At 45.8% G+C, this 17,175-nt stretch overlaps 7 protein-coding genes across 7 annotated transcripts; 2 read left to right on the top strand and 5 right to left on the bottom strand.

The window, feature by feature from the left end:
* Positions 1–360: 360 nt before the first annotated feature.
* C8R40DRAFT_1172885 (uncharacterized protein) lies at positions 361–2,139 on the bottom strand (the record flags this gene model as incomplete). Its single annotated transcript, XM_046231921.1, has 5 exons — positions 361–686; positions 736–997; positions 1,054–1,259; positions 1,309–1,566; positions 1,614–2,139. 5 exons carry the CDS (start codon positions 2,137–2,139, stop codon positions 361–363), a joined length of 1,578 nt encoding a protein of 525 aa, XP_046084349.1.
* Positions 2,140–2,939: 800 nt separating this feature from the next.
* C8R40DRAFT_1050747 (uncharacterized protein) lies at positions 2,940–4,140 on the top strand (the record flags this gene model as incomplete). The annotated part of the gene is made up of 5 exons (XM_046224662.1): positions 2,940–3,019; positions 3,081–3,336; positions 3,390–3,534; positions 3,584–3,733; positions 3,803–4,140. Coding segments are annotated over 5 exons (969 nt in total), but the record flags the coding sequence as incomplete, so codon positions are not given.
* Positions 3,997–7,421, top strand: C8R40DRAFT_402678 (GCFC-domain-containing protein). The gene is made up of 12 exons (XM_046234947.1): positions 3,997–4,572; positions 4,630–4,703; positions 4,751–4,968; positions 5,018–5,215; positions 5,269–5,377; positions 5,429–5,550; positions 5,602–5,849; positions 5,905–6,438; positions 6,498–6,770; positions 6,835–7,131; positions 7,192–7,315; positions 7,369–7,421. The coding sequence occupies exons 1-11, from the start codon at positions 4,345–4,347 to the stop codon at positions 7,255–7,257; spliced, it is 2,367 nt and encodes a 788-aa protein (XP_046084351.1). The 5' UTR covers positions 3,997–4,344; the 3' UTR covers positions 7,258–7,315; positions 7,369–7,421.
* Positions 7,422–7,808: 387 nt separating this feature from the next.
* C8R40DRAFT_1172888 (uncharacterized protein) lies at positions 7,809–9,338 on the bottom strand (the record flags this gene model as incomplete). Its single annotated transcript, XM_046231922.1, has 1 exon — positions 7,809–9,338. The coding sequence occupies one exon, from the start codon at positions 9,336–9,338 to the stop codon at positions 7,809–7,811; it is 1,530 nt and encodes a 509-aa protein (XP_046084352.1).
* A 593-nt stretch (positions 9,339–9,931) lies between these two features.
* On the bottom strand, positions 9,932–12,393 carry C8R40DRAFT_1172889 (natural resistance-associated macrophage protein-domain-containing protein; the record flags this gene model as incomplete). Its single annotated transcript, XM_046231923.1, has 9 exons — positions 9,932–10,543; positions 10,602–10,670; positions 10,742–10,785; positions 10,840–10,952; positions 11,010–11,445; positions 11,499–11,619; positions 11,668–12,054; positions 12,105–12,201; positions 12,260–12,393. 9 exons carry the CDS (start codon positions 12,391–12,393, stop codon positions 9,932–9,934), a joined length of 2,013 nt encoding a protein of 670 aa, XP_046084353.1.
* Positions 12,394–13,800: 1,407 nt separating this feature from the next.
* On the bottom strand, positions 13,801–14,886 carry C8R40DRAFT_1172890 (CYTH-like domain-containing protein; the record flags this gene model as incomplete). The annotated part of the gene is made up of 4 exons (XM_046231924.1): positions 13,801–13,983; positions 14,046–14,161; positions 14,221–14,625; positions 14,685–14,886. The coding sequence occupies 4 exons, from the start codon at positions 14,884–14,886 to the stop codon at positions 13,801–13,803; spliced, it is 906 nt and encodes a 301-aa protein (XP_046084354.1).
* A 580-nt stretch (positions 14,887–15,466) lies between these two features.
* Positions 15,467–16,771, bottom strand: C8R40DRAFT_1071213 (uncharacterized protein; the record flags this gene model as incomplete). Its single annotated transcript, XM_046226313.1, has 4 exons — positions 15,467–15,751; positions 15,806–15,884; positions 15,943–16,569; positions 16,641–16,771. The coding sequence occupies 4 exons, from the start codon at positions 16,769–16,771 to the stop codon at positions 15,467–15,469; spliced, it is 1,122 nt and encodes a 373-aa protein (XP_046084355.1).
* Between the last annotated feature and the right edge of the window lie 404 nt (positions 16,772–17,175).

Consider the following 17,175-nt stretch of genomic DNA (forward strand, 5'->3'; position numbering starts at 1 on the left):
AAATCTTGCTGGCGTCAGAAGCGCGTAACCTCAGTTCGTGTGAAATCGGAAAGTTGGAGGCACACGTTCTTCCCGAGCTACTTAGCGTTTTTATTCTCGAAGTTCCGTCTCGCCGCCATTTGTACGTCTCCACTCGGCAACCGCAAATTCCTTAGGAAATCCAATTCGGATCGTTGTGAAAACTTGCAGCTCGTCGACGCAATTTCGGCTTCAGAGGAAAACCCTAAGAGTAAACATTGACAATACAAAAAAATACACTCAAATACGAGGAGAACAGTGTTCAGGGTCCATGAAGTACTCTACATCCTGATAGCTAGTAAAACTGCACCTCAACGTACCAAAAGCGGTCGACGTGATATATTACCACCGCCCAGCGATCCTTCCTATGGCCCACACAAACCCTCCTCCGCCAACTGGCAACAACAGCGTCCAGACGCCGATATCCCAAATGACCCGCCTCCCAAATTGCTTCCGTTGCAGCATGAGCTCTTTCCGTTGCAACAGCGGATCGTTGGCGGAGTTCGGTGGAGTAGATGTTGAAGACATTGCACCGAAAGAGGAATCAGGTAACGGAGGAAGATTTGAGGAAAAAGTAGCCGAATATGGATCGTTTGGCGTGGACGGAAGGGTGGGCATGATAATGGAGAGAGGACGTTTGAAAAAATGGGTACAGATGTGGACGAGAGCTGGAAATATTCATTGAGGTCTATTCAACCAAAAAGTGCAATAGCTTACCAGGAAGAAAGTAGGTGCCGACTAATGCGCACACGATAAGTACGTCGTTATACACACGAGATACATATATTGGGACAATTGAAAGTAAGACAACGACGACGAAGATGAAGGTTTTGGACAGCGGAATGGTAGTACTGCGTCGAAAACGTTCTGGAAGAGGGAGGGATGGTGTTGTGGTGAGAACCAAAGGTATACCCAGAAGTAGAGTGATAGAACTTAATGCTAGGATGAATGGTATCACCCTATAGCTTGGTATGTCCTGCTGAAAAGGAGAACAAGTTAACGAAAGCGGGAGCATTCTACGCAGACACAACTCACAGCTTGAGGTTTGTTAGGAAAGGCGGCAAATACCAATAGTGGGAGAGTGAGACAAACAGCTAGGACTACGGAAATGATAGAAAGTATTTTGAACGAGCGTGATAACGGTGTTTTAGTTGCTGCTGAATTTGTGGCATGCGCATTTGCTTGCAGCGAAGAGTACAGAATGAGTGTGGAAGAAGAGGTGAAGGTAAACGCGATAGTTGCTATCTGATGTTAGGTTATTAGTCGGTGAATGTAAGAATTAACACATACATGTGCCTTCCCAGAGTAAACCCATTCGCAGCCAGCTGGAATTACCGATAAGAGCCCCATGTGCGTGTGCAAATACGACACAAATGAACCATATTATATAACATGCAATAGAGGCCCAAGTAGTGTATATGACTCGCTTGCTTCCGAGCGATTGTGCGATCACAAAGGGATATATGAATACAGCCAAAATCAGAGTGAAGGTCCAATTTGGAACCACGATGTCTGAAGGGAGTAAGGAAACTAACGCATAGCTAGCCTCTGGTCGTATATTGGTATGGTATTATTTAAAGGAAGAAAGTACACACCACGAAGATACGTAGTTGCCAGGAATAATCTGAATATCCCAGTTACTGCCCGTATTCCTGACCTAACAGCTTCTCGGATACGTTGTCGCGTTATTCTGCTTCCTCTCGAAAGAGAAAAGGCGTCGACCAGGATATCCTCTTCTCCAGGTCCTTTTCGAAGGTAGCGGGAAAGCATATACCAGATCTGTCTCGCGAAAACTGCGAGGATAGCGAAAGCCAGCAGAAGAGGAATGCTGAGCCTCAATGGCAGGTCCGCATTGGGCAGTAAGATTGCTCCTAGTTTGAGGTAGGGTGCAAGCAAATATAGCAAAACAGTCGTTGGAGAAAGTGGTTGGACATATGGCCGGGTGATACCAAGATACGGCGAATCACCGTCATCTTCGACGTCCTCTAGATCTTGCGCGTAATTGACGTCCGGACCCTCCTCTTCGTCATCGTGTACAAGGATAAGAGCAGAAGAGGAATTGATGGAAGCAAGGACTGGCGAAGAACGGCCTGATTCGGAGTCTGCATCTGAGCTGGTCATATTGTCCCCTGTGACATGAAAATAATGTGGACGCGTTAACAGAAAGCTGCAGAAGTAAGAGGAGGGTAAATTTGGTGTGGAAGTTTTCGTTATCGTCGTTGCAACTGCGGATTGGTCTCAAGTTAGTCCAGACTCCAGATCCCGACTCGCCCGGAGCCCGGAACACGAGCTGCCGCGCCAAGTTAATTTTCGCACGACTCACATGTCTCAAGCTGCCACAACTGTCCGCCCAAAACCACGACCTAAACCTCTGCCCAAAGCTACATCTAGTACCGTGTTTGCTAACACTTCTGCACCAGGCACTTTATCTTCTGCCAACAAGGTCACTTATGACAATGTCAAAGACAACGACGAGATGTTTATGCGGAACCGTGGTAAAGATGGTTGGGCCAAGTTGCGGAAAATCAGCAAAGGTGAGTTATCAGACTGAAACTGCATGCATATGTTATGCAACTATAACGCGCTAATATGTCGTTCCTCGTCCAGAAACAGATCAGAGAAAGAAGAAAACCGTCGTTGTTGTAGATAGTGACAGTGATAATTCCACACCTCAGCCGAGCAACTCCAAACGCAAGAAAGAATATGATAGCCCTCTCAAACGCCCTCGATGGCAGACTGACAAGAAATTTGCTCGGTGAGTGCCGCAATGAATCGTCTCCGAACACGCGTATTCATTATTACCCAGCCTTCTATCGCAAGATATATCGGACGGCGGCACGGATAGTGATGGTTCTATAACAATAGAGGATTCCGGAAACGCTAATGATGGTAAACTCAAGCGAAAACGTACAGAAGGGTCAAAACGCGGCCGCTCAAAGTCTATCACTCCACCTCCTGCTATACCGCAATACCAGCTAGATCATGCAAAAGAAGTTGTTAGGTCAGTAACACATCGTGTTAATGTATGCGGTGTTACAATGTAATCCAATGCTTGCATTCAGAAATACTCTTGGTGGAGATCGCCAGTCATCCCCAGATATTGAGGACGATTTCGAAGAAGAAGATTCTTTTGTTTATGATCCACAGTTAGCCAAGATCGCTCAAAATGTGAAATCTCAATCCAAACTTCTCGGCCACACCTCTTCTTCCGCCGAACCCAATGGAGGAAATGACACTGTGAATATCACTGTTAGATGGGAGCCTCATCCATTGAACGAGCATGGGAAACGTGATACTTGGGGCTTCAAGTTAGACAGGGTATGCTTCGTCAACCATGATACGGATGAAATGCTCATCAAACGTTGTATCAGACTGATAACTTTTCCGAATTGTTTGAGTCAGTTGCCGAAGAAGCTAATGTGCTTGCGGACAAACTTGTCATGGCTTATAGAGGGAATCGATTTTTCTCTTCTGTTACGCCTCAGACCCTCAACATTTGGAGCGATGCAGAATTTGGTGAGGCTTTCCGAATTCAAATTATTCAATACTCGCTCATGTTTATCAGTCGCCTGTGATTTACCCACTTATGAATATAAACGGAAGGTGGCCGCGGAACAGTTGCGCTCTGAAGCTGCAGCCAAAGCGAATAAGACTACTACAGATCCCCCCTCGAATATTATCGAGATTGACTCTGACGAAGAAGACGACAAAATCGGTCCTTCAAGTTTTATGGACAACAATGATGACGATCATTCCAACGCCAGTGTTGCATTACAGACAGGAGCACCCGCTGGGGATGACCAGGACGAAGACAAATTCAAATTAGTCTTTCGTTCCGCTCTAACTTCAAAAGACATTACCCTCAATGTTCGTTCAACAACCAAGTGCGGCGCTATTGTCAATGCTTTCCTCAAGAAAGCCGGGTTGATGGAGAAATATCCGGCACTTTCTGCGGATGGTAGCAGTTTACAGAAGAAGACCAAGTCGAGGAGAAGTGTCGTTGGTTCGACGATTAATAAGGTGCCGAAGCTGAGTATTGATGGTGACAAGGTTGGGAATGATATAGAGATTGGGGATTATGACCTTGAGGAAGGTGATATGGTTGAGGTGGTCGACCTGTAGCAACCGTATACTGGCATGGTACAAGTACTTATATGTTTACTGTTGTGATGGGCTGCCAGTAAAATTCCTTCTAGCCAGGAACTACATTATCGACTGATTATACCAATTACTGACATTATCTAGCATTGCCAATGCCAATTCTGAAGAATTAGTTCGAACAAGAGTGGATGATGTAATCACTTTGTTACCCAGTTATCGACTGTAATGTTCAAACGCTCGAAAACTAAACCAACTCAAAGGAACCGCGGTCTACCTGAAGACGATATTGCTGATGAACGCTCTCCGGCTGCTGAGACTGCCGGAACTGGCACAGATGTAGACTTAACCACCGATTCGGAGTCACCACTTTTGGCTGTCAAAAAGTTCAAGGATAGGACAAAGAAGTCGCAGCCAAAATCAAGACTGAGTTTTGGCGCAGAGGAAGATGATGAGGTGAGAGTTTCTAGTGCTCAAGAGAGCAATATACTAAGGTCGTGATGGTGTTGCTAGACTTCAGGAGGCGAAGTCTTCAAACTGAAAAAATCAAAATTGAGTAGGAATTTAACTCTTAGTAAACATTCTACGTGAGTGAGTCTTCTTTCTTAACGTTCTCTGTAATTCACTTCAATAGTAAATTTCCAGACAACCTTGATCAAGCGACAATATCACCCAGCCGCAATGGGCCAACATACGATGCAGCTTACCTCCAGGAACTCAAGAAGAGTACTCCCTCATCTCGAGCACCGCCGCAAACGTCTGTGGACCCTTACGATGCGGATATGTCCATGTCCACTGATGTAACAATGGACTTGGGAGATGTTTCTATGCTGGATGTTGTAGACATCACAGGTACGTCGATGACCCATCAAGAGTTTACACACATTCACAGCCCATACAGGGGAATCCGATACACTGATACACACGGAATCTGCAATCAAAAATGCCAAAGAACGTCGCGAGCGGTTACGAAAATCGGGCGTTTCCCCATCCGAAGATTATATATCCCTATCTGTGACGCGAAAAGCAGATGATCAGGGCCCTCATCCCGAGAGCAGGCTCGTTAGAGAGGAGGACGAATTGGGGGAAGGGGATGATGGTATGTGTAGTCTTTCAACTTTGTTATCGAGAAACTGCTCATTGTTGGATCAGAGTACGCTGAATACACCAGTGCGCAGGAACGGATTGCTCTGGGGAAAAAATCACGCAAAGTCGAGGTTACTAAGCGGCGTGAAATGATGCAAGAGCTGATTACTGAAGCGTACGTAGGCCCAAGTTCATTTCTCGCTGATAATTCATGACGTACGTTTAGAGCGGATGAAGACGAAGAATCTGTGGAATGGGAGCACGAGCAGCTTCGACGAGGAGGTCATCTTAAACCAGATACATCTACTTCCAAAGGCAAGATCAAACAGACGTACATACCAGCTCCGAGTAAGTTCGAGTTTTTCGGATGGGTTGTTCCAAGTCTCATTGCATTTTCAGTACCTCCTATTGCCCCTATACCCACTCTTAATTCTGCACTTACACGTTTAACTCAACAATTAGCGCAATTGACAACATCTCATGCATCGAATACGGCTAGCTTGAACACTGTTGCCCAAGAACGGGACCAATTAGACATCAGGGAGAAAGAACTTCGGGCCCTAGTGTCAAATGCTGAAGACAAGAGAGCTTGGTTTAGCTCTTTCAGCGAATGGGTAGAGAGTGTTGCAGCTTTTCTAGACGAGAAGGTTAGTTTGACTTCGTATAAAGAACTCCTTGTGATTTGTTGACCGTATCATTCAGTATCCTCTACTGGAAAAATTAGAAAGCGAACATATTTCTCTATTACAAGAGCGTTTCGATATCATTACCAAACGAAGATTGCAAGACGTGGAAGATGATCTTTCCACTTTCTTAGGTCCTTTGCCTTCAACACAAGAGGACACAACCCCAGAACTTGATGAGTTTGGTCGGGAAATTCGCCGATCAGATCCCGCCATTGCTCGTCGGGAATGCCAAGAACGACGCAGTATACGGTACCAGCGATATCAAGACTTCAAGGCAAAGGCAAGTGATGAGGGGTACTGGACAGATTCAGACCTTCCTCCGCCTGATGAAGCAGCATATCAGGATGCTTTAGCATCGATTGCTACGCGCACGCATGATGTCCTTGCAGATGTCAAGTCCAAGGAATTCTTGGATCCGGCTAAAGGTAGATGGGGAACATGGAGAAGTCAGTATGAAGAAACTTATGTTGCTGCCTTTGGTGGACTTGGTGTTGTCAGTGCTTGGGAATTCTGGGCAAGGCTGGAGTCTGTTGGCTGGGACTGTATCCAGGCATGGTTTATCACCTTCTGGAGCCACGTACATGACTCATTGACACTTGCCTCTGACAGGACTCCAAAAGCTTAGACAGCTTCCGATGGTATCACGGCCTGTACGAATTCTGTCGTCCGGGAAATCCTAACATGGAAGGACGGGAACTAGGACCTGAAGGTGACCTCGTATCCTCCATGGTATCCACCGCTATCATTCCAAGACTTTCCAAAATTATTGAAACCGGTGCGCTCGACGTCTATTCGTCTTCTCATGTTCGACGGGCAGTCGATCTATCAGAAGAACTTCAAGCTAGTGTTTCTGAAGTAGACCAGGGGCACCTCAAGCTTCAAGTGAGTCGCGGTTTTCTACAATGCTGGTTATTCTTTTGATTGAATAAACAAACTTGTTTTGCAGATTTTTTACAAGGCTGTTATAGCTTGCTTCACCAAAGCGGTATCGGAAAATGAAGCATTGCTTGCAAAATTCAATTCGGCCGGTCACGGTTCTGCCTCTACTTTCAACCCAGAAGCCATACCTGCTCGGAAACGATACCTCGCGCGGCAGCTAAAATTAATATCTAATTTGACGAGATGGAGGAAATCAACCGGAGAACTTTTTGGTGTCGGCCAACTAATAACGAAGGTGGTAGATGGGTGCATGGACGTCGCCGACAGTGGATGGGATGTTGGAGGGGAAGAGGCTCTCAAGAAGGTTCGCTTATATCAACGTCGCCGAACGGGGACATTGACCTGTAATATTTTCTGTCACTAGATTATTCCCATGCTCCCGAAGGATCTGCAAATGGTTGGCTTAAAATCGCGACTAGGAATAGCTTGAAGGTCGTATGCAGTACTTTTTAAGATCCGGCTTTTCCTTGCAAAAATAATATAATATAGTATGTTCATTCGTCTCGCTCTAGTGCTCTACTCTAATCACTGTTACTTCTAGTGCATGGTTTATACCGCAATATTCATCAAGATCCAACATGAATTTTATCTCTGCGAGGCTGCGAAAGGTAAAATTTCTTTCATTTCGACTTTGAGCAGTGTGATTTACCGCAGTCACCTTCTTGACCTTGCTATCGGTTGTCTTGACTTTATTCCCTGCGAGTCATGCTATTTAAGAGCATTTGTTGCTTAAAGTTGCCAGTGCACTGTCCACTCTGTCAACTTGTACATGCATTCGCCATAACAATCTCGAAGCCAAATGACTCGCGTAGCCTGTACTTAGTACTGTGTGGTTCGTTCCGCTGTCGGACATCTTGTTTAAGCAAATTCAAATCTCAATAATTGTGTTTATGGATCGGAGTATTAGGACAAAGCTTCAGGATGTAGTACTATTTGGGCTTCGTGGTTCGAACTCTAACTCCTTCGAGTCACATAGCCCACTCAGAATTCTTTTTTCCACTCCTGTCCGCATTGCACCATGCTCTGGATATGGGATGTGCTCACCAGCCTCAACCTGTTCACCATATTTTCTAGTTCTAAGGGTATCTGAACAGGGGGATTGACTTCGTCCAATACGAAGCAAAGAACAATTTGTTTCAAGATACCTGAGGCTTGTCTGGTAGAGAACGAGGACAGATGATCCCCGCTGGAAATAACAGCTCGAGATGATAGCATGTCAAAGAGCAAGTCAAGTCCAAATGTGGGGAAATAGTATACTTGAAGTTCAATGTACGCTAGGTTAGGGATGAAGTGAGCTCTGGTGACAGCCGGCGAGACAAAGGTACTGTCATTGACAGTGGTGGCCAAATCCCGGTTAGTGTTAGGCAGTTTTAAGACCATAAGTAGCCTTGGTGTCAGAATTTTCTGTTGCCTCAAGAGTGTTTCGTGTAACACAAACTCCTCTAATTGTGGCATGAGACTCAGCATGCTCATCACATCTACATCTGTGATATCCATATATGCCAGGGTCAACCTTCGCAGACCCAGTCCACAGCCAGACCTGCGCAGCATATTGAGGATGGCTACGTGTTCTAATGGCATGAACGTTATTGCTTCCAAGGCGAGGTTTCGGAGAGATGGCAAGGTTAACATGCTCCACAACCGACCAGGTCCAGAGCAGCTCACAATCATTGTTTCGAGTTTGGGCAATTCGAAAGTAGTAGCAGCATGCGCTGGTGTGGGTTCATTGGACTCGCCAAATGTTTGTCCGATTTTCAGTCTAACAAGATGGGGACACAACACAGAAAGGTCCGGGAAATCCTTATTCATTTTGGACAGAGTTAGATCTGTTATCTGGCCAAATGCGAAGGGTAGGAATGTAGTATAGTTGGGAATAACTAGGTTGTGCAATCGAGGAGTGGATTTTTGCTGGAACATGTCAAAAAAACGACGGTTCTGGCTCTCTGGTCGACTAGTAAACGAGAATGTTTCCAAAAACGGAAAATGAAATTTCTGGTCAAGCTGAGGAGTCCCGTTTTCACCGAAAAGGGCTATCATAACCTGCTCAATGGATTGAGCTTGGATGGAGAACGAAGCTCCTTTCCACCTTTCGCATGCCGCAAAGAGCTTCTGTATCATTCTATTTGCCTCTGGAGTATATGGGATTGTATTCGCGCGAGCGTGAAACTCTATTGTCAAGAGTGATGTTCCTGATCTTTCAAGGAACATTTCAGTACGTTCGACTTCATCGCTCGAAGCACGGATGATGTGGATATGGCTCCAGAGGCTGGAGACTGAGATACAAGTCTCCCGCCAGAGCGGGTGAACATGGGAGAGCCTAAGGACGGTATCAGAAGTTGTGAATTTGGTCATAGAAGACGAAATAGTCTGAGAATGGATCATTGCGAATATGTGTCCTAGGATTTCCACTGGTAGGTCACCGATTCCACATGTCCGAATATTCGGACGCTCCTCGAGATCTAGTGGAACCCGTGAAACGCCATCTGAGGGCAAGATTTCTGAGCTCGGCATCGCATCCAAGCTCTGAGGAACTAGTAGTAGTACTAGGATGGTGGATGGTCGAATGGGATGTTTAGGTTAATTGTCGGCCCGGCCCACCTAAAGAGCCTGAATCGGTAACCGGGGTAAAACTATTTTACCAGCTGCAACATCATGAGCCTCTCGAAAGGGCGCGTAAACACTATACAAGCTATCCGATGCACGTGAAATCCGTACTTACAAACACAGCGTTATAATAGCAGGAAGTAATAAATGGCCACGAAGATGGGAGCTTAGAAGGCAACAACCAAGATGCTAATGCAACTTAAGGTGATCAAGTGAGAATGAAACGAGCAAGGAGGAGACGGCAAGCAGACCAGGAAAGAAGGACCAGCTGGGATAAACAGAGGAGAGATGTTAGCGCAGAAGATTAAAAGGACATCGGGGACCTAGTACAGGGAAGAGCGCGGATAATGAAAGGGGGTTGCACAAGGGATAAAGGCTGTTTCAGTTGTAAAAGATAGCTGTAAAATTTTGAATTTGGATACACAGATATAAAGATACAGATTCGGGGTAGTATGTAGTATGTATATATGTTACAACAAAAAAATCACAAACAACGCTGGTTATGAGCTCTGTCCCATAGCAAGTGCCACAATGGCGTAAACATTGGCAGCTGCAATCACTATCCACACACCGCAAAGCAGGAAGGTGATGAACATGTTGTTGCTGTAGTCTATTTGTGTTCCATGGCAGCGGTGCGCTTCTATCACCACTGCGGACGTGTCTACATTCGCAGTAGCATTAACTACGATTTCGCAACTTTTTGTAGTATTGGATGCAATCCAGCAGAGGTCAGATGAAGGTGCAATTGGATGGGATGATTTATCAGAGTCTTCAATAGAAGGATCAGAATGATACCCTTCCTCAAGATCATGACAGGGAGCATCCGAATTACCGCTGAACTCGTGGGGATGGCTAGGTACTCGTTCCAAGTCAGCAGGGATCATTTCGGGGGAAGAATTGGTGGGACAACAGCTACAAGGACGTTCCACGCTCATAAATTTCTTCGACGATGTGAGATAAAGCAGAGGTAAAGTGATGAATGGGAGAACAATCGATAGGATGACTTGCGAGATCACGAGTAGAGCATTTATACCTGGCCGCCCGAAAGCGATTGCAACGGCCATGGAAGGTATAATAGCGATTATTCGTGTGAAGAGTCGACGGATGATTGGCTAAGGGAATATTGAAAACGTTGGGTAACTAGGTCGAAAAATTTTATGAACAACTCACCGAAACTCTCCATCTCAAAAAGCCTTCAGCTACAGCTTGACCTGCGATGGTAGCAATCAGAGATGAACTCTATGGAAGGAAAAGATATCAACACAAATCGTCAGCATCCGATTAGTATATTTTAGACGGATGGCGTTCACCTGTCCAGCGGCTAGAAGGGCAATGGCAAATAGTGTAGCAGCACCTTTACAAAATGAAATAAGAAGAATGGATAGACGAAGTTACAGGAATCGCATACTTCGCCCGACAGCACTCCTAATCAAATCGTAAGCATCAAATAGCCCCGCCGCGCGCTGGGTTTGGCCTGATCCATTTCCAGAGAAAAAAACCGCACTGGACAGAATGAGAATCCTGTGAAAAAAATCAATACCATAAAAAGTAGAACCACAATCCGGACAAGGGGCTTACATGCTATTAATGACCACGGCAAACCCCAGCAAACTCCCAGTCATATCCACGATTCCATGGTACAGATGTCTTTTCACGAAATCGAAGCTGTTATTCTCCCAGTCCTCATGTCGCTTAATGTGGTATTTCGCCCCGTACGTGGTTTCAGGGTGCGTCCGGAACACTTGTGCAAGTATCAACCGGAACGGTTGAATAATGCGCGATATAGAGGTGTGAGATTTGCCGCGCGTTCGCAAGCCACCCTCGGGCGTTTCCTTAGGGGCACTAGTTTCAGGGGAATCGCGAGCCGAGAAAACGGTGGATGTTGAAGATATGCTCGAATCGATTGAACGGGAGGGGTATTGTGATTTTGTGGATGAGTCCCTGTCCTGTGTGGCAAGAGCTGAGCCAAGAAATAGGCTGTGGGGCATTACCGTTGCGCCGAGAATACCGACAGCTATTCAACAACAAGATTAACAAACTTTGGGCGTACTTGAGAAATTAATGCACAAGTGTAAAACGCGCCGTTGGGAAAAATGTATTTGGATGGTAAGTATCCTTGGAATGCGTGGTTCCATTCAACATGGACCCGAGAGATAATGATACACATGCATGTTAAAACTGCTAACACCTTTGAAATTCAATCAGGGTCCGAACCATTAATGTGAAAAAATCTTACCAAAAAGGCCATTGCTAGTTCGAACGCCCGTACCGGACGACCACGTAGGGGGTCTTTCAATGCGAGAAGGAAAATAACATCACCCGCCGTGATGAGGACACCTTGCCATAATTGGAGTTTTGGGAATAGCATACAGAGCGCCATGGCGGAACCAAGTAGTTCTGCGAGATCAGTTGAGATGATGGCAACTTCTGCAAGGACGTATAGAGGATAGAGCGCAATCCACCGTACTAGTCGGGGGTATTTGGGGTGCGAATGTAAAAGTAAGCGGCAGTGCGATGCAAGGTCTATGTGAAAAAATAGTGAGATGTGTCCAGAATGAAAAGATAATGGACAGCGAGTCAACTCGCCTAAACCGGTTACACAACCAAGTCTAGTTGCGAGAACCTGAGAGTGGACTGTCAGAAACAACCGGGGGTAAATCATCGGAAACGGACCTGCAGAATAACCGCTATCAACCCTGCTACTAACACGACGAAAAGTAAACGATAGCCGTACGTCGACCCGGCCTGTAGGTCAACTCCCCAATTTCCTCTATAAAGATAAATCAGGCTCCTGATGACAGGCAAAATCTAAAAAGGATAGACCGCACGGATCAAAGTATGCGATGGAACAGACCAGCCCAACTCCGACGTGTTTGCGAACATGATGGACAACGACGCTGCTGGCGCTGAGGAATTTCTGCGTCCAATTGGATTTAGGAGGGTCGTCGTGATGGTGAGACATGGTAAGGCAAGCGAAACACAACGACAAACGACGAAGAATTTGACGTTGACAAAGATGATGAAGGGAAAAGAAGGTGAGGGTAGTCAGGATGTGATCCAGCTCAAATTTGTACTGCCCGAGAATGAAACCAACGTAGTGGATGTCCTGAAGGAGGTTCGCTCCTCCCCGATCATAAACAGTACTTAATCGGAATCCAAAACCGATTCCAGGTCTTTGGGCGGGGGCTGCCACGTGTAAGGATTCATTGAAGGATGTTTCGGAAGCAGAGACATTTTAGAGGTGGTAATAATGAGAGCCTACTTACCCGACAGACCCAACTACGAGGTTTGCTGGAGGTGTAATGCTGAATTCGAATGTTTTGTTCCATATTTCCTGCACTATCACGAGCATCATAGTCGGTATTTGAGAGGGCTTATTTCCAGAAGCATCACCTATTCGCCGAAAGGTCAGGGAATCTGCATCCTGGTGTACCGAATTAACGGTTGAGGGGTACTTACATACGACTTCGAACGGAAAAAACCGGAAAAACACTAAATATAGACACTAGTGTTGAAGCATTGATTATGAGTCAGGCTAGAATCGTTATGGCTTTATGGTCTATCGCAATGGTGCACATCGACGCTAAACCACAATACTGGGAATGAAAGGAAGAAACGGAAACAGGAATCATTGTTTTCCCGACGATATTCAACCGGATTCCGGTCTATCTCAATAGCCCGTCAGATACTAAGACCTAAAACTGGAGAAGACTGCTAAGTATACGGTTAGGAATTGTGCAAGTTGCACCCATATGGTGTGGTAGATTCGTTCCCTTGGCCCAAGAGAATGGATGTGTCAGTGGCAAGTGACAAGCTCAGGCTTTACCAACATGCTGCTGAAGGCTTTGGCAGCATGAATGGCAGAAAACACGAACACGAACGCAAGTTGACCTGCTCGATGATGAACACTTGTGGTTGTGACAGCACTCTCCCTCAAGTTTCAGCATCTGGTAAATTGAAAGAGCGGTTGTCGATTCATAAGACAGACTAAGGTCTTGCCTGTGGCTCAAATAATTTCATCAAGCAGCTTGAGTTCGTACAAAGCATCTATCGATCGTCTACAGTTCATATTCAGAATTATTCCAAAATGGAACAGACTTGTCTGCATAAACGACGTACTCTGATAAGACCCTCACAGCTTTAAAACCAAGCAGCGATGAGAAATTTCTCCATATGTATATGAACACAATACGGCAGTAAGTTGCGTTGATGGCTTCAGCTAAGATAGATATTTTACCATAGATACCGCTGCTCACCAGAGTCAGCTGTACAAGACGGTGCGAAACCAAATTTAATTATAAGCTTTCGCAATCGGACACATTAGATAGAGACCATAGACAGACACGGTAAGTGTCACTCACTCGGCCACTCAATGCCAACTATCACTGGCATTTCTCGCTAGTATACGAGCATTGTTTACAAAAGCCCGAATAAGCTCATCAAATGCGTTCCGTTCATTCTCAGGCGCGTTCATATCTCCTCGTTTTGAGGCAGTTAACAGCAGCAAAGCCGGTCGTGCGATCTCTAGTTCGAGCTCGTGTAGAATCTCGGGCTACAAAAAATTCGAACGTATACGTCAAGTATTTCGACTATACGAGAAAGAACGCCACGTACTGTACCGCTCTGATTTGTGGAAGTAACTTGAGTCAGGTCAATATTGAACTCTTCATGCGAGTAGCTCATTCGGTCTTTTTTTCGTTGATGTGTCGAAGATCCGACAGGATGTGAGCCTGTATGTTTTTTGTTCACTTACATCTCTCTGAGAGCGTCAAGAAATAAAAACACACACAGGGTACTTCCAAATTGACAGAAACTCTCCAATCCGCCGACCGTTTGGGACTGTATATATTCAAATCACCCAACCGTATCTTCCTCATGCACTCAATAACAGCGCCCGATTTCTCATCCCGAGTGACGCGAATCTTTTCTCGGTCGTTGGTTTCAGAAGGATAGAAAGAATCCACCAGACGGAGATGATGGTAATCCAAAGGCGAGCTGGACGCATATCCCGGTTGCGAGGAGGAAATTTTGAGTTCGTTTAGAAGCGTATTGAAATGCTTATGTTGAGCCTTTTTCGAATCAAGACCATGGTCAGAGATGTGGAGGTCTTGCACAAAATTACATAGGCCAATGGCCATACATACAGCAGTCATATTTGATTCGAATCGACAATCAATCGAATCAGGTGTAAGGACTAACGAAAAGGTTATGAGTGTATAGAATATGCAGATGAGGGTACTGGCACACACATACTCGTTTCGACGAGGACAGGAAGCGATAGCCTCCCTCCACCTCTTTCGCGTAAAAGACCAATTTTTGCTTCTACTTCAACATTTCCCGGCAGATCAGGTCTGGAGATTATCATATGATGGATAAAATCTGCAATTTCTTTGATGAACTCATCGAGAGGTTCGACACCCAATATCGATAATGAAAGTGGAGGTAGAGAAGACATTGTTAAACTCGGGCCGAAGATTGCTTTCCCGCTCCACACGGAGTTCAAAACTTGGACCGCAAGGGCAATGAGGTGAGGCCTCACCGATAGGATTCAAGCTATACTACTACTAACAATGCGTATACCACAGTGAAATCAAAATGCAATCCGAATTCGAAGTAAAAATGATGCGGACTCGAGACCCTACTTGGCCTTATCAAACCGTGAATCAAAAGCACGCGAACCGGAGGCGAACACATACTTTATAACCTCAACTGCGCGGCATAAAGCGGTACATGATGTAAGATGGAGTGAGGGAAGCAGGATGGGATATTAATGAAGAAGGTAGGGTAGGCTAGTAGGTCGAGTTGGAAGAGGAGGAATGCTGCAGCCTGCCTCAATAATGGGTATCCGAGCAAAAGATGGGAGCAATAAATAGGACGTATGTATGGCAATGGCAGTGAGGAGGGACGAGCAGTCAAGGCTTTAAAGAATGGACGGAACAGTAGATATTCCAATGCAAAGGGAGGTAGGGTATGATGTGTGGTGGAGAATGGACGACCAAAGATATCGTGGGTAAATCCATGTTTATGGACCTCAATCAATCAACCCGATTTAAATGCAGCTTCTGTTTGTGTCGTTTATTAAGAAGAGAAAGACCGGTTGGCTGAGTCTCATATAGTTCATGGACTATCCGTCGAGCAACTGTATTCGTAGGCGAGACGTGCAAACTTGTTTGCAGAACTCCAGCCGATGATGCATGTCCGACCGCCGATGTTGATGCTGATCCTGCTTCTGATTCTGACCCCCCCATAGCATGCGGCTGATCATGAGCAGTGCTGTTGTGAGATGCGTACCACCATAAACCGATAGCACCAAGAGCGCACTATTATCAGAAGTCAATTGGAGGAAGAGAACACAGAACGCCGAGAGGACTTACTATAGTGAGAATCATACCGATAAAGAAGACCCAACGGAACATGGAGTTTGTGCGCCCCTGTGTGGTCTTTAACCAAGAACTGTAAACGAAAAGTGAGCACGAAAGGGTATTATGAGGATGTAGGACAATAAACGAACCTCTGTTTCTGTTGAGAAGGCTTGCTGTTTTCTTCCTTGACAACCATACTAAATCGCCTCCAAAAATCATCACCCTTCTCTCCTCTGCTGGGAATCGAAGTACCCTCGCCTGCACCTCGCATGATAGGTTTCTCATCAAAACGAATGTCTTGCTGTTTGGTAGGCCTAGCAAAGACCGGGGTGATGGGAGTCATAGGTGGTTGAAGTGGATGCGGAGTGTTAGGGACGGCAATTGGCTGAGGCACGTGAGGACCATTCGGGAACGCCTGGTGATCCATAGGTGTTGCGAAAGGATTGTTGCTGGTACTTATACTCAGTCCGTTCGGAGGCTGACGAGTGGCTGGAATGGCAGCGGGTTCCGGGCGTGACAGAGCTTCTACGGACGCAGCATATCCCGGACGTGGAGAAGCAATGTACTGAGGGGGTGGAGTGGGAGTCTTGCGAGGACCAATTGCGGCTGCTAACATGGCATGCTTCGATGCTTCCTGTTCCTTCGCGGAGGTGAAGGGGTTGTACTTTTCCTGCGGTTCATCATCATCATCATCCATAGAGCCATTCATGAAGCCTGCACCAAGGGCGTCGATCCCCGACTGGCGGTTACTGTCATCGTGGATGTAGTTGTTATACCTGCAATTGTTGAAACCCATTTATCAACGTCGGATTCCAAACAGGAAGTGCAGGAAAAGAAATGCACTGACACGTTGTAAGCAGAAGTTCTTGAATTTGGGTCAACGGGTGCTGGCTGACGAATTCGTCGCTGAGGATGGTTGGGAGTCTCGTAAATAGATTCCGGTTCGTCGGTTCCAAAAGGAGGCCTGGGAGGTGCCATGGTAAAAGTCTAATGTTGTTTGAAGGTATTTATTTGATTTTAAAGAAAGTGCTTGGAAGAGAACGGAAGCCTCGCAAAAGCAAGGCAGGATGAGCGGTCTGCTGCTTGTGAAGGGGAGGAATCAAGAGGGATATGTGGAAAAATGATTGAATTCTTGGAACTTCAAACACTGTCACGGTAGTCACGGCTGGTGGGGCAGACTTTTCCAGAAATGGGAATGCTAGGCAACAGCCGATTGGTCAATTCATCCCATAACTCCGATTTCTTTCTCGGTTTTTGAATACAAGGCTTTAACAAGCCCTTTTAGATTTATATAGGAACGTGTGCAAAAGCTAACTACCAGAGCCTAGAGGTAAGTATTGTGAGGCAAATGAGGACAAACGCTTGTTTATCAAGAAAAACTT

Source organism: Lentinula edodes (assembly GCF_021015755.1).
Source record: "Lentinula edodes strain Le(Bin) 0899 ss11 chromosome Unknown C8R40scaffold_27, whole genome shotgun sequence".
NCBI lineage: Eukaryota > Fungi > Basidiomycota > Agaricomycetes > Agaricales > Omphalotaceae > Lentinula > Lentinula edodes.